The sequence below is a fragment of the Trichomycterus rosablanca genome, chromosome 1 (assembly GCF_030014385.1).
Source record: "Trichomycterus rosablanca isolate fTriRos1 chromosome 1, fTriRos1.hap1, whole genome shotgun sequence".
Lineage (NCBI taxonomy): Eukaryota > Metazoa > Chordata > Actinopteri > Siluriformes > Trichomycteridae > Trichomycterus > Trichomycterus rosablanca.
The window spans coordinates 44,711,634-44,732,683 of NC_085988.1; the positions used below are offsets into that span (position 1 = coordinate 44,711,634).

Genomic DNA, 21,050 nt, shown 5'->3' on the forward strand with positions numbered 1-21,050 from the left:
GTAATGAATTACTTGTTGATGTAATGATATTTAATGAAAGCATCATGTAACATGGAAACTACTGTCCCGATATCGGATGCACCTCTTTAATTACAGCTTTGCTTACACTTTCAAGCCACTGTTTGGTAGATAGCTGACAAAGATTTTAACTGATTAGGGTATTTGGGTGATTCAGGATTGAAATGCCTGCTATAAACCTAAGTGGTACATTGCTATTATATTAAAGAATTATAGTAAGCGATTCATTTCTAATCCTAGTACTTTTACCTTATACAGAAAGGGCCAAATCAGCAAGCTGACCTTAAAAGCACCTCACTAAAAGTTGTGGTGTAAGACTGTGGGTTACAGGCTCAATGCATGACACTTAAGAGGTATATAACTGTCCCTGTCCTTATAAACTTCTGTAATTTAGTCTTTGTTCTTATCTAGGCCATCTGGGTAAAATCTGACTATATTATAATAATATACAACTTAAATTAGTAAGCATATCTACTGAAAATGTATCGACGTGTTGTGATAGTTCAGTGTTTAACTTAAAAACACAGATGGAAAATTAAATTGTACTTAAACTGTCTAGATCTTTGTAGGAGGCTTGTGTATTAATTTAAGTCTCAATTAGCAAAGCATCAAAGTGGAAATTTAGAGACGTTTGTGCAAATTATAAATAATTATTCTAATATGCAAACTGTCCCTATTCAGTTAGACGTATACATTAGAATGTGCTCTTCAGCATATATTGGTCTGACTCTTTATTAAGTAATACTTGCACTATAGTTAAAAATATTGCTGTAGCGAAGTGTATATATAATATTCGTCCACATTAATGGTGTCATTATTTAAAATCAATAAATGGGTTTTACATATCAAAAGATGTATGGCTTTTATTGAAACTGTTTCCCTGCTATGAAAAAAGCTGGCAGAAGCAGATAGAAAGCTGACTGGAAGTAGTAGGTGGTCCTTCTAATGATGGTAGTTAGGTGGTTTAGCTAGGGCTGACAAAATAATGTGATCATATACACTTAACTGCGGTATTTCTTAGATAAATCCATGTTTTAACTTATTTTACAATTTTTTTTTATCTTTGTACTTTTGGTTACATATATATTTTTAATTCCCTAAGACCAGTGACAATTTCCAAAGTTTAGTCCAGGAGGATTGGCAACCCCATGTCTGGATACCATTGGTTGTACCAGCTACCTGTTTCCAAAACTGCAGTTACCCAAAATTAGGGGCAAAAATCCCAAAAATCAGTGGGAAGCACTGTCGCCTCACAGCAAGAAAGTCCTGGGTTCAATCCCCAGGTGGGGTGGTCCAGGTCCTTTCTGTGTGGAGTTTGCATGTTCTCCCTGTGTCCGCGTGGGTTTCCTCCGGGTGCTCCGGTTTCCTCCCACAGTCCAAAGACATGCAAGTGAGGTAAATTGGAGACACTAAATTGTCCATGACTGTGTTTGATATAACCTTGTGAACTGATGAATCTTGTGTAATGAGTAACTACTGTTCCTGTCATGAATGTAACCAAAAGTGTAAAACATGACGTTAAAATCCTAATAATAATAATAAACAAATAAACCCAAAATTAGTTAGAATAAGGAGTTGAGGTATCTGATGTTAAGTTTAGGTGAAATATTTAAGTGAGAACACAGTGATTATGGGCCACACTGACATGGTGGTGGTGTGTTAGTGTGTGTTGTGCTGGTATGAGTGGATAAGACACAGAGTTTTTAAACACCTCACTGTTGCTGCTGGACTGAGTATAGTTCACTAACCTAAAATATCCAGACAACAGTGCCCCATGGGCAGCGTCCTGTGACCACTGATGAAGATCTCAAAGATGACCAACTCAAACAGCAGCAAAAGATGAGCAATCGTCTCTGACTTTACATCTACAAGGTGGACCAACTACGTAGGAGTGTCTAATAGAGTGGACAGTGAATGGACACAGTATTTAAAAACTCCAGCAGCGCTGCTGTGTCTGATCCGCTAATACCAGCACAACACACACTAACACACCACCACCATGTCAGTGTCACTGCAGTGCTAAGAATGATCCACCACCCAAATAATACCTGCTCTGTGGTGGTCCTGTGAGGGTCCTGACCATTGAAGAACAGGGTAAAAGGAGGTTTAAAAAGTATGCAGAGAAACTGATGGACTACAGTCAGTAATTGTAGAACTACAACGTGCTTCTATATGGTAAGTGGAGCTGATAAAAATGGACAATGTGTGTAGAAACAAGGAGGTTTTAATGTTATGGCTGATCAGTGTATGTAATTAATAGGAAATATCCCAACTTTTTTGAGTGTGTTGCAACCATCAAATTCTAAATTTCTTTACATTTACAAAATCCAAATTAAGTAGGTCAACATTTTTTGTATCAGGTATGTAAAATATTACAAATAAATGTATTAAGGGCCACGTGTGGATCTAATGGTAAAGTCAGTGTGCACAACAGTGTGGGTACTGCATTTGATAATTGCATCTCTGTGAGAGGAGTTTGGCATGTTCTCTTCCGGTTTCCACACTTCCCAAAAACATGCCGGAATCTTAATTGTCTGTTCCAAATGGTTCATAGATGTGAGCGAGTTAATGTGTTTGTGGCACCTAGTGATAGATAAGTGCTATGTCCAGGGTGTATTAATGTCACAAGCGCGACCCTGACCATGGTGAAGCGTTTAATAAAAATGAATAAAAGTAACAATAATTAAAATATTCGTTCTCACTGTCGTACAGCGTTTATGTAAAGTAAAGTAAAGTAAATTTTATTTATAAAGCACTCTTAAAACAACTTACGTTGACCAAAGTGCTGTACATCGAATAAGCATACATAACACAACATTATATTAAAAAAGTAAGAACCAAATAAAAATACAGAGTAAGAGACAAAATAAAACAGATAAAAATAGACTAAACAATTAAAATTAACACAGCTCCTCACTGTTCAAATGCCAGCTTATAAAGGTATGTTTTTAGGAGTGATTTAAAAACAGCGGCCGAAGGTGCTTGTGGAATATTAGGAGGTAGAGTGTTCCATAGCCTCGGAGCATAAACTGCAAATGCACGATCACCTTTTAGCTTCAAACGAGCCCTAGGAACAGTCAACAAATTCTGAGTGGCTGATCTTAAAGATCGCTGTGCGGTTGAAATAAACCAGCAGGTGGAAATAAGTGCTTGGTTTCGCTTTACTACACTACAACGAAGAAAGGAACAGGCAGTGATAACGCTTCCTTTCTGGACCGTCAACCCTAGGCTGAATTCCGAATCCATTTCTAGTGCACTACAAAGTGTGTATACAAGTGTTATTTTGCACCCTACCAAGTGCGTTCATACAGGGCAGTAGAAGGTGTTTGGTACGGGATCTCTGGCTCTCCTCACAAGTAGCAGTAGGTGTAAACACTGGTGTTTGTGGAATATCAGGTTGTAGTATCTCTTTAATGATACTGTATGAGGTGTTTTGAGACTCGTCAGTGGTTGATATTTTAGACAGTGCCCGGACGAAACAGGGCTACACTGGAATATCAGTGTGTTTTTGAGCTGAAATGAGTGATGTTGTTGAGAAGACCCTCAGTGCTCTACCTAGTCTGCTGTCTCTGGACTCTCAGCCAGGAGTCGGTAAACTTTCAGCCACCTCCAGATTAGGACATTTAGTCAAAAGCATCACTGAACTGACCTCCAAACATGTGAGTGTTTATCTCTTCTATTTAGTCTGTGCTATGAGGCAATTATAAATATTATACGATCATGTTGTAGGGAGTCTGGTGAATAGGTTTCTTTTAGGACGAATATATAGACAAATATGACTTGATATGATCTGTACTAATTCATGTTGATAAACTTGTCAGGGATCATAGGCTGCTGGCACACCACAGGTTACCCCCAACATCTGCTTGACCACCCTGAATTCCTTTACTTGTTCAAGAGGAAACTGGGTCTAAGTCAGAAACAATAAAACAACAATAAAATCACAATAAGATCAGCCAATACACCTTCTGCATGTGATGATGCAATGGAACATAACCAACATACCCAAAGAAGACTCTTTAGTATTAACTCAGTACAGAATTTGACCAGATGTTTAGCTCAAAACTAGTTCCTCAGGACTAAACCTTATACCTCTGGCTAGGCTGAACAGACACAATTGGCCTTGTTACTTATTTATTAGGATTTTTAACATCATGTTTTACACACTTTGGTTACAATCATGAAAGAAGCAGTAGTTACTCAATACACAAGATTCATCAGTTCGAGTCTTTGTGAGTCTGTTGGACTGTGGGAGGAAACCCAAACAGATACGAGGAGAACATGCAAACTCCACACAGAAAGGACCTAGAACGCTCCACCTGGGAATCAAACCTGGGAATCGAACCCAGGACTTTCTTGCTGTAAGGCTGTGAGCCACCGTGCCACCCAATTAGCCTTGTCAGAGGTAGTAAATGATCAAGGGTCTTAATTGAAGCATTACACCAACCACCAACCAGTGGAGGAGTCTTAAACACGTATGGAGGATCATGCTATACCCACTACTTAAGCTATCATCTCTATCAGACAGCAGGAGTCACTGTCTCAGAAGAAAACACTTAAACACAGCCAATTGTATCTGTTGAGCACCCAGCCAGACTCCACTCAGGAGTTTGAACACTCCAGGTTGGTGGGCTGGCGCAGGGTTTTTCAAACTTTTTTCACACATTTTGTTGATGATTTTTTACACAGGTAACACAAGCAATGCATCTTACTCTCTCTGTGGTTTACAAGATGTAACATAAAGCCTCCACAAGCGGGCATTAGCACCCGGTATATTATAAATATTAAAGTTGATTATTTTTCTTTTCATTTATGCCTTTTCTCCCTATTTCTCCCGATTTACCATAGTCAAATTGTCTTCCGCTGCCGTGGATCCCTGATTGCGTTTGAGGAGGGTATGTTGCTGCTCACGTACCTAGCGGACCCCTTCTTTACGCCGGGGCTTCTGCACAGATGCCTCTATCTGCTAACCAGCGTCCTTGCACAGCATTTGAAGACCCCACTCACTTAGTCCAGTCATTTCCCTGGGTCAATTGTGCCCGGTAGATGGCACTCAACCAACCGATAGCAGGCACTCAACCAACCGATAGCACAGCTGTGATTTGAACTGGGGTGTTTAGAATCTCCGCGCTGATGTGTTAGCGGAATATCCCGCTGCCCCACCTGGGTGCCACCTACAGTTGATTTTTGTTAAAATAATTCAATTTCTGTGTATCTGTGTATCATATTTTAATCATTATTATCACCTATAGTCTATTTGTAATAATATTCCATGGTTTAACAGTATTGATATAAAATTCTGAAGAATAGCAGTGGCATGAAATCAACAGGAAAAACGTGTTTGGTCATCATTATAGTATTGTATAAATATTGTATTATTTGTATGACAACATATCGTCAGCTAAAATTCTGCTGTGTATTAGACTGTAGATTTTGTTTGAATTTTTGTCTAATTTCAGGAAGAGGAAAAGCTTATCACTAAAGAACTGGTTGCTATTAAAGAACAACTATCATCACCTAATACTACATTGGTGAGTCTTTTGTGTAACCCTGTTTTGATATTATCTCCAGCATGTTTCTGCCACATTACAATGATGTCTTTATGTACATTTGTACATTTCAGAGACAGATGAGGGAGCTGATGGTGAGGGCCATGTATTGTGAGATGCTCGGATATGAAGCCTCTTTTGCTTACATCCATGCCATCAAACTCGCTCAACAGGGCACAGTACTGGAGAAGAGAGTTGGTATGTACACACGTATTTAATACTTATATATTATTTTTCAGCACACGATTGACATTATAATGCATAGCAGATTGTACCTAGTGTGCTTGTTTTCATGTGTTTATAGGTTATCTTGCAGTTTCATTATTTCTTAATGAGAATCATGAGCTGTTGTTGCTGTTAGTCAATACAGTTTTGAAGGTGAGTTTATATTTATTCGATGTCTTACTCACCAGTGCACAAGATAAGCAGGTAACTTAATCATGCATAATGTGTCTTGTACAGGATCTTCAAAGCACCAACCTCATTGAGGTCTGCATGGCTCTGACTGTTGTTAGTCAGATTTTCCCCAAAGACATGATACCATCTATTCTACCACTTGTAGAGGAAAAGCTGTCCCATCAAAAGTAAGTTTAATGCACAGCCATAAATAATAGATCTAATAATTAAGAAGTGCTTATTTAGGTATTTATGTGTGGTCCACTTTACTTTAGGGAAATCATAAGAAGAAAAGCAGTGCTTGCTTTGTACAAGTTCTACCTGTTCGCTCCAAATCAGGTTCAGCATATCCACAGCAAGTTCCGAAAAGCCTTGTGTGACAAAGACCCTGGAGTCATGATGTCCTCCCTACACATCTACCTACAGATGATAAAGGTTTTTATGAACATTTCCAGATTCATGTGTTTTCTGATTGAAAATGTTGTTATTTTAGTGCCCAAGTTTCACATATGATGTCTACACTATATGCTACTTTTACTTAAATGTACTGCATTATAAGCAGGAACGTCCAGTTTGTTTGGATGTTTATGGTTAACTTTATTTTTAATGTTCATGCAAGGACGGCACTGGTGGCTCAGTGGGTAGCACTGTCGCCTCTCAGCAAGAAGGTTCTGGGTTTGATTTCCAGGTGGAGCTGTCTGGGTCTTTTCTGTGTGGAGTTTGCATGTTCTCCCTGTGTCTGCGTGGGTTTCCTCCAAGAGCTCCGGTTTCCTCTCACAGTCCAAAGACATGCAGTCAGGTTAATTGGAGATACTAAAAATGACCTAGATGTGAATGTGTTTGCTCTGTAATGGACTGGTGACCTCTCCCAGGTGTTTCCTACCTTTCGCCAATGTCATACCCATCATGACCCTAAATAGGATAAAGTGGTGGTAAAACAGACAATGAATGAATGTTCAAGCAATAATCAAACAAGCTTATTAAGAGCAAGCAGTTATTATAGCTTATCAAGTAGTTTTAAGATGCATATATTTATTATTTTACAAATCATACTAGCATCACAATTTGAGTGAAATGTCTTCTACATGTATTTGAGAATTTCTTCATATTTGGTATGGTACATTTCCTAATTATTAAATTTAGGTGTTTCACCAAACCATTGCTAACATTTGTATTTAATAACTTATATAAACAAAACATTTTCTGTTTCAGAATGACTCTGCCCTTGTGCACACAGTGTGGTTTGTCAAGTAAAAAAACTCCAGTGGCCTAAACGGAGCACTAAGCTCAACCGTAGTGAACAGCTTTAAGATGAATTGGAACACTGTTTACAAAAAAAGACCTTTCAATCCTTGGAGGAAAGGGGTTTGGGAGTGGAAGTGAATTATGCTCCAATAACATCAGATCTGGAGAACTAAAATCAGGGGTCTTGAGATCTTTGTACCTGTCATGTCTTAATTGTTCCAATAAATGTGACAAATTATGTATGTATTGTTATTAGGAGAATCCAGACAACTACAAGGAGCTGATAGCCAGTTTTGTAACCATCTTGAGGCAGGTGGTTGCCGGGAAGCTGCCGCTGGACTTTAACTACCACAGCGTCCCAGCCCCATGGCTGCAGATCCAGCTGCTTCGCATCCTGTCCCTGCTTGGAAAAGAGGACCAGAGGTACACATGATTCAAATGTTAGTGTTTTTGACATGCTGCCATCTCTAAAATGTATAGTGATGCTCATGCTTTTTGCACTCCTAGCACGAGTGAGCTGATGTATGATGTTTTAGATGAATCGCTGCGAAGAGCAGAAATGAACCACAACATTACTTATGGTAGGTCCACCTGAAACTGCGTAGAGGTAATAATTGTAGTAAAGTTTGATCGTTATTACTGGCACTTACAATTGTGACATTGTTTTTTTTTTTTTTCAGCAATTCTGTACGAGTGTGTAAAAGCTATCTATACAGTATACCCCAAAGCTGAGCTGCTGGAAAAAGCTGCTAGGTGCATTGGAAATTTTGTCTTGTCTTCAAAGATTAACCTTAAATATCTGGGTAAAGTATTTATCTCTTATATCATATTTCATCATGGTGTTCACCATGTTCTCATGAGCTGTTTGAATGGCTAAATAAAACACTTTTGTTGTCTAAGGTAATAGAAATGAAAGCAATTAAAATATTTATTTTATAAGTTTGTAAGTATTTATAAGTATACAACCAAATGCAATGTTAGCTTAAACACTACCCTATCATAAATCCTATCATAAACAAAACAAAATATAAAAATGTAAGCTCTGTAACTCTTATGAGCATTTAGTTTTGTCTTTTTAAATAAACAACAGCCTCTGTCTTCCTGTTTGAATGATACAGGTCTTAAAGCTCTTGCTTATGTGGTTCAGTATGATGCCAACCTTGCCCTGCAGCACCAGATGACTATTATAGAATGTTTGAATCACTCAGATCTCAGCATCAAGAGAGAGGTAAGACAGCAAATACAACCCCAAATCAGAAAAAGTTGGGACAGTATGGGAAATGCAAATAATAAAATTTCGTCTTTGGACTGGAGCACACAGCGTCCATTTTATCCAAAAAAGACCTGGATTCATCTAGACCACAATACACATTTCCACTGTGTGATGGTCCATCCTATATGCCTCTGAGCCCAGAGAAGTCGACGCCGCTTCTGGACATGGTTAACATTAGGGGTGGGTTTATAAAATAGATTTTTCGATTCGAATCGATCTTTATTTGAACGATCCGATATCGATTCATATAAACGCGAGATCGATCTTTTAAATACGCCCCTTTTTACGGTGCACACGGAAATCTGTTACCCCCTTTAATTTCGCGTGACCAGCCAGTGTTTTTTCATGCAACGAGATCTGACCTGCACATCAGTTTAGCATGGCAGAAGCTCAAGTTATGACCACTACACAACTTTTTGCACTGATTTTCGCTCGGCGACGGGTCGGTGCTGGATTCGGGAGGAACTCGGTGTTCGCTCTGCGATCAAAACTCGGCTCTCAATCAATGTGAGAAACAGCGAGGGGAAACACAGGGGAGAGGTTGTAAACAGGTGGTGGAGCGCAATATAGTTTCTATCAGAATACATCAGCACACACGAGTTTTACAGTATTTCTGACCTTATAGTTCTCTACAAAACAAAATATTTATTAACCTCCAACTCCCTACAGAACAAGCCATGCTGCTCGTGTTGCCAAATCCACTCAGATTCATTTATTTCATCAGCGCGCACACTTTGATCGCTCGCTACTTGTTGATGTGCATGTTTGGACTTGGTATCATTAAACCTTTCATCACTTCTCACGTGTGTTTTCGTGACAAAACGTAGTTTTGGAGACCAGAGAAGCTCGCCTGTGATTCCCCCTGGTGATGGATGGTGTAGTGTAAAACCCCCCATCGCCGATCAGTCGTGTAGTGTGAACATTACAGCGACCAGGTGTTAATCAGAGTGTCGTGTAGTGTAAACTTGGCATAAGCTGTTGAACAGCCAGGTGTATGTTTACATTACATTTACAATGTTGTAGCGTGTCAGACATATAAAATAATAATAAAAAATGAATGTTACTGTTTTCTGTTTTGGATTAATTATTTATGTAAACAAAATACACAAATATTTTTAATAATGAGTGTTCTTTGTACAATTATCACATTCGTTCTCTGAACATCTGTACATATTTAAACAAAACCTGTTAATGTAACTCAAATATGCCTAAATGTGTTAAATCGAAATTGAATCGAAAATCAAATCGAAAATCGAAGATCGAATCGAATCGGGACCTTGTGAATCGGAATCGAATCGATCCAGGAAATTAGTGGCGATACCCAGCCCTAGTTAACATAAGGCTTCTTTTTTGCACAGTAAAGTTTTAAGTGGTATTTGTGCATGTAACTCTGTATTGTAGTGCTTGACAAAGGTTTGCCAAAGTAATCCCTCACCCATGTGGTTATATCAGCTATTGTTGAGTGGCGGTTCTTGATGCAGTGCTGTCTGAGGGATCGAAGATCACGGGCGTTCAGATTAAGCTTGCACCCTTGACCTTTATGCACTGAAATTCTGCCGGATTTTTTGAATTGTTTAATGATATTATGCACTGTAGAGGGAGAAATCTGCAAATCTCTTCCAATCTTTCTTTGAGGTTCATTATTTTTAAACATTTCAATCATTTTCTCACACATTTGTTGACAGACTGGATCCTCTGATCATCTTTGCTCATCGAAGACTCAGACTTTCCTGGAAGCTGCTTTTGTACCAAACCATGATTACAATCACCTGTTCACATCACCTGTTTGGAATCACATCATTATATAGTTTTTTTCACCTCATTACTAGCCCTAAATTGCCCCTGTCCCAACTTTTTTTGGAATGTGTTGCAGGCCTGAAATGCAGGAATGGAGGTATTTTAACACATGAAATGAAGTTGACCAGACAAAACATGAAATATCTCAAGTTCAAACTGTCTGCAATCAAATAAAAATTAAAGTAAACACTGCATTTTTATTTTATTTGCATTTTCTATTCTGTCCTTTTTCTGATTTGGGGTTGTATGTGCCTTATATCCTTTCTAGCTTTACAAACCCTGTATTAAAATTCAAATGCAGTTATGAAGTTGTTTGAAACTTGGGAGATTTATAAGCCCAAATCAGAAAAAGTTGGGACTGTATGGAAAATGCAAATTTAAAATGCAATGTTTTTTAAATGACCTTTGACTTTTATGTCATTGTAGACAGCATGATATTTCATGTTTTGTCAGATCAGCTTAATTTTATTTATTATACATCCATTTCTGCATTTCAGGCCTGCAACACATTCCAAAAAAAGTTGGGATGGTAAAGCATTTACCACTTTGTAATGTTGCTATTCCTTCTCACAACATATAAAAGAAGTTTTGGCACGTTTCTAATGTATTTTTTTTGCATTTTTCCATACTGTCCCAACTTTTTCTGATTTAGAGTTGTGGTTTTATTTGAGATGTTCAGATAAATAGATTGCTCAAAGCTGACAACTTTGCTCTTGTACATTTTCTGACATGCTTTTTACCTCTCTGGTTGTTGCTGTCAGACCCTTGAGCTGCTTTTTCGGATCACCAATGCTCAAAATGTCACTGTGATCGTGGAGAAGATGCTGGGATTTCTGCGACTTTGTAATGATGAATACACCATCATCGATCTGGTTGGAAAAGTAGTTGAACTGGCTGAAAAATATCCTTAAACCCTTTGTAACCCTTTTGTAAATATTCATTTTAAACATGTTTTATTTTATTCCTTTTTTTATTAAATAAATTGCTTTATCCTGGTCATGGACATGGCAGGTCTGGTTCCCCTGGCTGGAAAAGCACAGGGTGCAAGACATGAATTCTCTGGACAGGGTGCCAATTAATCACAGGGCTTTTGGCATCCCCCTTTCTCAGACATAGACAATCAATTCTGTGTAGATGCCTAGCTGGCCACTCTGGGTCTGAATCTTGATGTGGGTGGGCTAGCGTAATATATCACAGGACCATCTGAGTGACTTTACAACTTTTGGAAAACATAATTTTATTTGTAACATGTAAGTGTTATATTGTATAACACCTAACAAACAAACATATATAAGCTGTTTACTGTAGAAATGTTAATATAACAACATAAATAAATAGTCTCATTATAAAAAAGCAGTAAACCTATACTTAGATTTTGGTTTTTAAAGTGAAGAGTACGGATACCACTATATTATATTCAGAAACACTTAACTTTTATTAGTGTGTAGAGGCGGCACAGTGGCTGGGTGGGTAGCACAAGAAGGTCCTTGGTTTGATTCCCAGGCGGTCTGGGTCCTTTCTGTGTGGAGTTTGCATGTTCTCCTTGTGTCTGTGTGGGTTTCCTCCAGGAGCTCCGGTTTCCTCCCACAGTTCAAAGACATGCAAGTGAGGTGAATTGGAGATAAAAAATTGTCCATGACTGTTTGACATTAAAGACTTGCACTGATAAATTGACTTGAACTGATACAGTAACAGGTAGTTCCTGTCCTGTCATGAATGTCACCAAAGTGTATAGAACATGACGTTTAAATCCTAATAAATAAATAAATATTAGTGTATAGATTTTTTTTTTAAATTTCAAAGTTAGAAAATAGAATGTTTCAGATGTCCACCATCACATATGATTGTGTTCCTATTAAAGTCCTGTACATATGCTCCAGACAACGAGTGGTTTATTCAGACTATGAATGCAGTGTTTTCTCTTGGTGGTGACCTCATGCAGCCAGACATTCCCTGCGACTTTCTTAGGCTGCTTCACGACGGTAAGAAATCTTTGTAGAAACGTTTGACAGCCGACAGCTGCAGATTGTAAATACAAAAGATATTTATTAAGATTTTGACTTTGATGTATGTGTGTGTTTTAGGCTCAGATGCTGAGGAGGAGGACAGGCAGCTGAAGCTGTATGCGGTGGATTCCTATCTGGCACTGTTAAAGGGAGACTGCTCTCGACAGCCCCAACGCTTCCTGCAAGTCATCAGTTGGGTGGGTTCAAAAACACACATGCACAAACTTGTATTACTATATTGTTTATGCAACTATAAACACAAAAGAGAATTTCTTTGGCTATTTCTTTTAATTAAATATAGACTTTTTTGTGATGTACAGGTATTTCTATTAGTATTATGACAGATGAAGTAAATGCATGCCTTTTACCTTATTTTTTTTTTAAATACAGTTTGGTTTACAATATTTTAGTGTTGCTCTTTCACAGATTTAGTTCTGATCTTTATAAATGAATGTATGTAAATACACTATACAATAATTAGGCAAAATATGTGATAAATATCCAAAAATCCTGGTCTGCAGGTAAAAAAATTGTAAATTTTCTGGTTATCGTGGTAGTAATTGAAGTACTTAAGGATGTTTTGCCAAGAGAAATAAAATAAAATGTAACCACAAGGTTGCAAAAAGCGACTTCCTATCATAAATATTTTAATGCTGTAATTGCTAAAAGCTTTGTATTAATGTTAATAATTTGTGGTGCCAATAAAATTTTCAGTATCAGTTCATTTTTCTATATCTTTAGAATGAAAATACGTAGTTTTTTTTATTTTTATAAGGACAAAGTCAGAAGGCATTGTTTGCTAATTTAAAGAGTATATATGGACTGGAAATAAAATAGAAACCGCAAAATAAATATTTTAAAGGGTGTTTAATTACTTGTTTCCTCCAATAACTTTTGTTTATTTGTAGTTTAATATTATTTGTTATTGTAGTTTTAATTAAACGTAGGTTTTTTTTTCGTATTAGTATTAGCTATAATACTGTAACAAGGTACTACTGTGTCAAACAAAGAATCTCTATAGGTTTATTGATTTCAGTAATAGGAATAAAAAAAAAAAAAGAATTATCAAATTATTTATATTTGGACTATTTAATATCTATTTTACTCTAGTCATTAGTCTGTAAAAAATTCCTGTTTTTCTGTTGTCAGGTGTTGGGAGAGTATTCTCACATGAGAAAAGGTCTCGATCAGTGCGAGGTGATCAGCCTCCTAAAAAAGCTGCTGGAACAGAGAGGAGTAAGCTCGGAGACAAAAAGCTGGGTACTATTAGCCCTAACCAAGCTGTGCCAGGGCTCTGGGCATGCAGAACTGGTAATGGAGCTGGCAGAGTCTTTGTCTTCCTCATTAGACACAGTGCTGCAGCAACAAGCTCATGAGCTGCTCTGCCTCAGCCAGGACTCACAGCTCCACACTCAGGTTCTGCCTCATTCAGCAACCAGAGACAGCATAGAGGTGAGAACTATGTTGGTGCTTTTACTTTAATTAAACACTTTCCTCAGTTACATTTTCCCCCTTAATGTGCTTCTTAGGAGGAAATAGCACATATCCATTAGAGTCTTTATAAGAGGGCCTCGTTCCAAATTCCAAGCAAAGCAGTTTACCTGCACTCCGCATTTAATGTAACCTGATTATACTATAACTGTGGGCATATTGATATTATGGGATGCCAACAGTTATATTTAACATCAGATGACAAAATGCGTGTCAGAGGACAAAGTTGGTGTGCTGCAGAGGTATGATGTAATCTGAATATGTAGGCCAAACAACACAAATTAGAAATTAAAAATACACTTTACATATACTGATGTTATTAAATTATTTATTATTTTACATTTGGATTAAAAGATGCTAAATTACCATGAAAACAGGCTCTTATTACGATCTTTTAAACTGTCATAAATCCACTCTTTTTATTTAACCACTGAATATTGCTTTAACCTAATTTGTGAGGACTTTTAAATAAGTATAGGTAAGTTAATGTAGGCAATGTAGTTTAATACTTTGTTATGCGTTTATGTAGTAATAATTAATAATATTATCGGTAATAAAATCATGCACATCAAGGTGAAAGCACATACAGAGCATGTTTAGTCACTTTAATGTGTGTGTGTGCGCAGGTGGACTCATCGCTCTCTTTCTTGGATGGTTTTGTATCTGAAGCTCTGGCTGCGGGAGCTGCTCCATATAAGCCAGCTCATCAAAGACAGGAAGAGCTTCAGCAGAGAGGTAGAGAGGTTTTCTTTAAAATGCATGTTTTGTTAGCTTGCCCAGCTTTGAGTTTTGTAGTTTTTTGGTGACTAGTGCTATACCATTTTTTTTTTTTTTTACCAGCGCTTAGTTTGGAACCTTATAGGCTGTCTCTGCCGGTTAGCCTATCGTCCTGCAACCTGCCAGACAGACAGTCTCCTAATCCGTTATCTGTCAGCTCTGGCCTCTCTGGCAACAGTGCTGAAGCATTACATAGGACAGAGTGAGTATACACCTGCAATGACCAATATGAGTATATAGATAATATATATGTCTGTATCACACTGTGACAATCAGAATGCAATACTTGTTTCAATAAGCAGTGGAAACACTTTGAAGTTGGAGGGGGTGAAGCGAGTGTGGGGGAAGGAGGGTTACCTACCACAAAAAGAACCTACAGAAACACCGACTGCTGCAGAGGAGTCGAACAATACAATTCCGTCTTCCCAGGAGGCAGGGGCAACACACCCTATTCATCCAGAGCCTGAGCCACTGTCTTCACATCTGGACCAGGAGAAACAGCAGCTCGCTTCTTCTCTGTTTGTTGGACTGGGATCTCAGAACTCTGCTTTTTTGGTGGGTTTGTAGTAAAGTATGTCCTTTCACATAACTAGTGGTCAGGACTGCATGGTGACTAAAATGTAAATTATATTTACATTATTTTTGGGATTATTTTGCAGTCATTAAGACACCATATTACATTAAATATACATATTTTAAGCAAGAAATAATATATGTATTTATATGTGGGACTGGTTTCCCTGGAAACACTGGGAGAAAGGCAGGAATACACCAACGGCTGGGCGCCAGTCCCGAGGCTTTGAACAGTGCAAGAAAGAAGCCCTTGCTCCAAATTTGGCACCCTTAATCTCATGCAAAATGTATTCCTCCTCCCCTGTACAAAGCAGAAGACTTCTAAATGAGAATACAGTAGATAAATAAATGAGAAATATTCATATATCAGTTATCTAGCATCTATCTAGCAGTGATGTCATAAGAAGGATGTCATAATCGGTGTTGTAGACATTTTACAGACTGTTCAGGGTGTTTATAGTTCAAATAAAACTTTTACTATAAATGTAAACATTTAGGCAAAAAAATACAAAAACTACGAATATTGTCTTTGAAATTAAAATAAGCTGAAAATCAGCCAAATGTATAAATGTATTCTGATTAAAATAGACTTCTAAATGAGAATACAGTAGATAAATAAATGAGAAATATGAATATATCAGTTATATCACACATCCAGTAGTGTAGCAATTAGCATGGATGCCACAGTTTTAATGACCTAGGTTTAATCCTCACCTTTTGTGAGTACTGTTTTTCTACCATCTCCCAAAATAAGTGAAGTGGACTAGATGCTTTGAATAACGCCTTTAGGTGTACATGAGTAAGTGATTGTGTGAGCGTGTAATGCACTGCCGTGGATTTGCACCCTGTCAAGGGTCTATTCTGCTTTGCACTCGGTGTTTCCAGGCCACGACGTCCCTGATTAGGATGAATGAAATGACTGAATAAATGAATAAATTAAGGAATGGTTTTTATGCTACCGTTCCAGCTTAGTTTTATACCATTTTGATCAAAAACAAATTATGACTGGGCAGACATACTGGAGCTTCCACTTGTCCAGTAGGCTTGCTAATAAATGGAAAAAACACAGTGAATTGCATCACATGTCTTCAGCAGCAGGGTTTAACCCCATTCTCTGCTTTCTCTTTGTTAGCTGGGTAAAAGTGAGACCCCACCGTCACGTTTTAGAAGAAAACACCGCCAGCATGATTCAGCTTCTTCATCCGGCACCAGTGAGGCATCTTCATCTTCCTCTCAATCCTCCTGCCGCAGCAGGACAGACAACATCTTATATGGTGGCTTGCTAGAGGAGGAGCCAGCAACACCCATACAGGGCCTAAACCACACCAAAAAGCATGCCACGATCATTGGCAGTCGTGATGCCATGCAACACAGCCAGACAGCCGTAGGCAGAAAGGAAGCTGGTGCCTTTAACAATGTGAATGAGGACAAACCAGGAATTTTGTGTCAAATCTTAGGAAGCGATATGGTGATTGTCAGACCCAACGCACTGTCAGAAGAAACCTTGGTGTTGCATCAGAACAAAAATAAACCACTTCCATCTTCCGACCCCTGCAGTTCAGATTCTGCTGTATTACAGTTACCATCTGAGCTTCGAGACCGACCTCACTCGGAAATCATCAGCTTGAGCTCAGACACATGCCTGTCTGTTTCTTACTGTCGTGTTTTCAGAGAGGATGCTCTGTTGCTTGTGCTCTTTCTCTCCAACCTTGTAGAGACGCCACTTGAGGATTTGGCTGTTGACCTCGGATGTGAGGAGATACAGGTATGCCATGATAAAAATGATGAGGATGTTATGATTAGTGATGTAGACATTTTACAAACTGTTTAGGGTGTTTATGGTTCAGATAAAACTTTTACTATAAATTTAACCATTTAAGCAATCTAAAATACATTCTATAAAAATAAAACTAAACAAAAACTAGGAATAATCGCTTTGAAATTAAGCTGAAATCAGCTGAATGCAGGAATCTATTCTGATTTATTTCATTTTTTAAATTCATCAAACAATGTTTTTCCAGTGAACATGAGGTTTATGCATTGATGCAGAGGTCAAACAAAAGTAATTACACATCTTATAATCAGAATACAAAAACTAGAGTACATAAACACGAAATACAGATAATTCTAAGAAAAAGTCCTTAATTATTTTAACAGGCAACAACAAAACAGGGTTTTGAAAAAAAGCATAGTTTGATATTGCTTAATACAAACTGTGTTTGGAGAAGTATGTGGACACCTAACCATAAGATTGCTTAATGGGAATGAAATCAGGACTCTGTTTAGGCCACTGTAGTTCCTTCACACCAGACTCATCAAACCTTTTTGCCGTCTTTTGATCCTTTCTTTGTGCACAGTTGCACAGTCATGCTGGAACAGGGAAGTCCTTTCCCATAATGTTCCAACAAACTTGGAACCATTTTTTGCTTTATATTATAGATTTTATACAACTGTTAACCTTAACTCAGGTATTGGGTGGGATGTCCACATGTGAAATGAGCCTTCTGCTGTTGTTTATGTGAATAACAGTTTACATGTCTTAATCAGTGTGCACTAATAAGTGTTATAAAATTCTACTTTCTTAAAGACAGCCAGCCTTAAAGGAAATGTAGTGGAGAGTCTGAATGGTGAAAATTCATCAGTGTGTTGGTACACTCTGCTGATGGAGACCCCTCACACTCAGGTGACCTTCTCAGGATCAGTGTCATATAAAACACAGCCTGGATCTTTACACACACTGCCATTCTGTGGCAAGCTCTCCACTGCTGACTTTATCAGGTATTACATTTAGTCATTTTAGTAATTTTGTTTATTATATTGTATATGTGAACAAAAATGTACTTATTTTTTTCTAAAGAAGGTTTTATCGATGTGTTTTAATTTTAAATAAAAATTAAAATGATGTTTATTATAATATAACTGTGTCTAATTGTCTAATATTAGTGTCGTTCTATGTGCTTTTCCTCACAGGCCACTAGTATTAAACACAGAGGAGTATGGAAAATTGTGGGTGACCTTAAGTAATGATTTGAAGAAAAACCTGAAACTGCTGACAGATGTTGGAAACCCTCTTGAAGCTACTATCAATGTCCTGAAGGACAGCCTTAAACTACATATAGTAGACATCATTGGTAAGACATCATATAGTAGACATCATAAGAACTCCAGTCTAGAGACACAGAAACAAATAGCCATGCAGTGTCAATAGACAGATTTTGGCATTAGAATGGATCACATGAAAGAGTTAAGTAACATTTAAAATAATACTTTGATAATGCCACAAATTCTGCAAGAGCTGACCTGGTCGATTGTGCTGTTTTTCTTAGCTTTGAATCAGAACATCACACAAGCTCACTAAACTGGACCAAAAAGTTTTGAACCAGATCTGATGTAAAATCCAGCATTATTTATGGCTGACCAACCTTGTACATCTTGTACAGTGTTATCTGGATTGTTTAGGTTAGGACCTTAGGTCCAGTAAAGCCAATTTTTAATGCCACTGTATTTAAAGCATATCAGAAATGTGTTTGCCTGTATACCGTTTTAAATATGACCTTACATGTTTTAGCATGACATTTGCTTCATGCAAAAAAATGAAGGTGCATTAATGATTTGTTTCCCCATCATGGTGTGGAAGAACTTGACTGGCCTGCATAGTAACCTCTATCCAAAATAACACACTATCACCCAGCATTTCCCAACCTTACTAATTTGTTAAAGCTGTCAAAATGTGTCCAACTCTGGTCACTATCTGTGAGAAGTTTGGTATCTTCTCTTTGTGTCTGTTTTGGTTTCCTCCCATCTTCCAAAAGCACACATATGATGGATCCCTGGGTGTGAGTGAGTAAATGTTTATGTTCATGGGTTGCCACCCTGTCCAGGGTGTATTTCCATCATGTTTCCAGGTAGTGCTGGACCCATTGTGATCCTGATCAGAATGAGGCTGCTAGTATGACAAATAAATGAAAAAAGGAGCGGCTAAGTGGAAGTAAATCTGTACAGCCATGTTCCGAAATCCAGAGGAAACCTTAGATTAGTCTTAGATTAGATGCAACTGGGGACTATGTGCATCCTAATGCACATGATTTTTAAATGTGACTTTCAGGTGTTGAGTTTCTTAGTGGTAGTTCATTATGATGTTTAATACACATGTTTTATATACTCTGCTATGTACAGGGGTTGGACAAAATAACTGAAACACCTGGTTTTAGACCACAATAATTTATTAGTATGGTGTAGGGCCTCCTTTTGCGGCCAATACAGCGTCAATTCGTCTTGGAAATGACATATACAAGTCCTGCACAGTGGTCAGAGGGATTTTAAGCCATTCTTCTTGCAGGATAGTGGCCAGGTCACTACGTGATGCTGGTGGAGGAAAACGTTTCCTGACTCGCTTCTCCAAAACACCCCAAAGTGGCTCAATAATATTTAGATCTGGTGACTGTGCAGGCCATGGGAGATGTTCAACTTCACTTTCATGTTCATCAAACCAATCTTTCACCAGTCTTGCTGTGTGTATTGGTGCATTGTCATCCTGATACACGGCACCGCCATTGGATGCACATGGTCCTCCAGAATGGTTCGGTAGTCCTTGGCAGTGACGCGCCCATCTAGCACAAGTATTGGGCCAAGGGAATGCCATGATATGGCAGCCCAAACCATCACTGATCCACCCCCATGCTTCACTCTGGGCATGCAACAGTCTGGGTGGTACGCTTCTTTGGGGCTTCTCCACACCGCAACTCTCCCGGATGTGGGGAAAACAGTAAAGGTGGACTCATCAGAGAACAATACATGTTTCACATTGTCCACAGCCCAAGATTTGCGCTCCTTGCACCATTGAAACCGACGTTTGGCATTGGCACGAGTGACCAAAGGTTTGGCTATAGCAGCCCGGCCGTGTATATTGATCCTGTGGAGCTCCCGACGGACAGTTCTGGTGGAAACAGGAGAGTTGAGGTGCACATTTAATTCTGCCGTGATTTGGGCAGCCGTGGTTTTATGTTTTTTGGATACAATCCGGGTTAGCACCCGAACATCCCTTTCAGACAGCTTCCTCTTGCGTCCACAGTTAATCCTGTTGGATGTGGTTTGTCCTTCTTGGTGGTATGCTGACATTACCCTGGATACCGTGGCTCTTGATACATCACAAAGACTTGCTGTCTTGGTCACAGATGCGCCAGCAAGACGTGCACCAACAATTTGTCCTCTTTTGAACTCTGGTATGTCACCCATAATGTTGTGTGCATTGCAATATTTTGAGCAAAACTGTGCTCTTACCCTGCTAATTGAACCTTCACACTCTGCTCTTACTGGTGCAATGTGCAATTAATGAAGATTGGCCACCAGACTGGTCCAATTTAGCCATGAAACCTCCCACACTAAAATGACAGGTGTTTCAGTTATTTTGTCCAACCCCTGTATATTTTATAACTGTGCCATATTTCTGTACATAATGAAAATTTCTATGCCCTCAGGATCAGAGGGCATTGTAGCTTGTCGTCTGCTCGGCGGCTCCCCCTGCCTGATGCACTGTCGTGTGCTTGATACCTCTCTGGCTGTATGGCTCCGTTCTTCTTTGCCTGGCTTCCCTGACTGCCTCCTGTATCACTGTCAGAGAGTACTGCAAGAACACTGAGCTACAGGAGCATCACTTGATTATCATATGCTGCAATGTCTTACAATCTTTCTTCTGCCAAGAATATGGAACTGAATTACCAAATAGAGTATGAATTACCGATATGAATGAAGAAGCTGTCAGAAATCTAAAATAATGACTTACTGTAAAGCAATATAACTTGGATGGTTCTCTACTGTGCTACTTTAGAATCTAAATGGGTTGTTTTTTTAATAACCTCAATTCCTGAGCTTAAGTGATGTCACATTACTGGTGTTATGTCAAAAATATATTTATTGGTTTTAATA

At 38.4% G+C, this 21,050-nt stretch overlaps 1 protein-coding gene across 1 annotated transcript; it reads left to right on the forward strand.

Annotated features, from left to right (window-relative positions):
- Positions 1 to 3,478: 3,478 nt before the first annotated feature.
- On the forward strand, positions 3,479 to 21,020 carry ap4e1 (adaptor related protein complex 4 subunit epsilon 1). Its single transcript, XM_062993361.1, has 21 exons — positions 3,479 to 3,677; positions 5,478 to 5,549; positions 5,642 to 5,765; positions 5,872 to 5,945; positions 6,030 to 6,151; positions 6,239 to 6,398; positions 7,465 to 7,631; positions 7,716 to 7,789; positions 7,889 to 8,011; positions 8,327 to 8,436; positions 11,040 to 11,179; positions 12,148 to 12,260; positions 12,363 to 12,481; positions 13,434 to 13,736; positions 14,402 to 14,510; positions 14,616 to 14,754; positions 14,855 to 15,107; positions 16,258 to 16,890; positions 17,713 to 17,903; positions 18,096 to 18,256; positions 20,603 to 21,020. The coding sequence occupies exons 1-21, from the start codon at positions 3,537 to 3,539 to the stop codon at positions 20,761 to 20,763; spliced, it is 3,489 nt and encodes a 1,162-aa protein (XP_062849431.1). The 5' UTR covers positions 3,479 to 3,536; the 3' UTR covers positions 20,764 to 21,020.
- Positions 21,021 to 21,050: the final 30 nt, after the last annotated feature.

Coding starts and splice junctions, on each gene's coding strand:
- ap4e1 (XM_062993361.1), top strand. CDS start 3,537: ATGAGTGATGTTGTTGAGAAGACCCTCAGTGCTCTACCTAGTCTGCTG. Junction 5,946..6,029: donor TAGTCAATACAGTTTTGAAG/GTGAGTTTATAT, acceptor TGTCTTGTACAG/GATCTTCAAAGCACCAACCT. Junction 7,790..7,888: donor GAACCACAACATTACTTATG/GTAGGTCCACCT, acceptor TTTTTTTTTCAG/CAATTCTGTACGAGTGTGTA.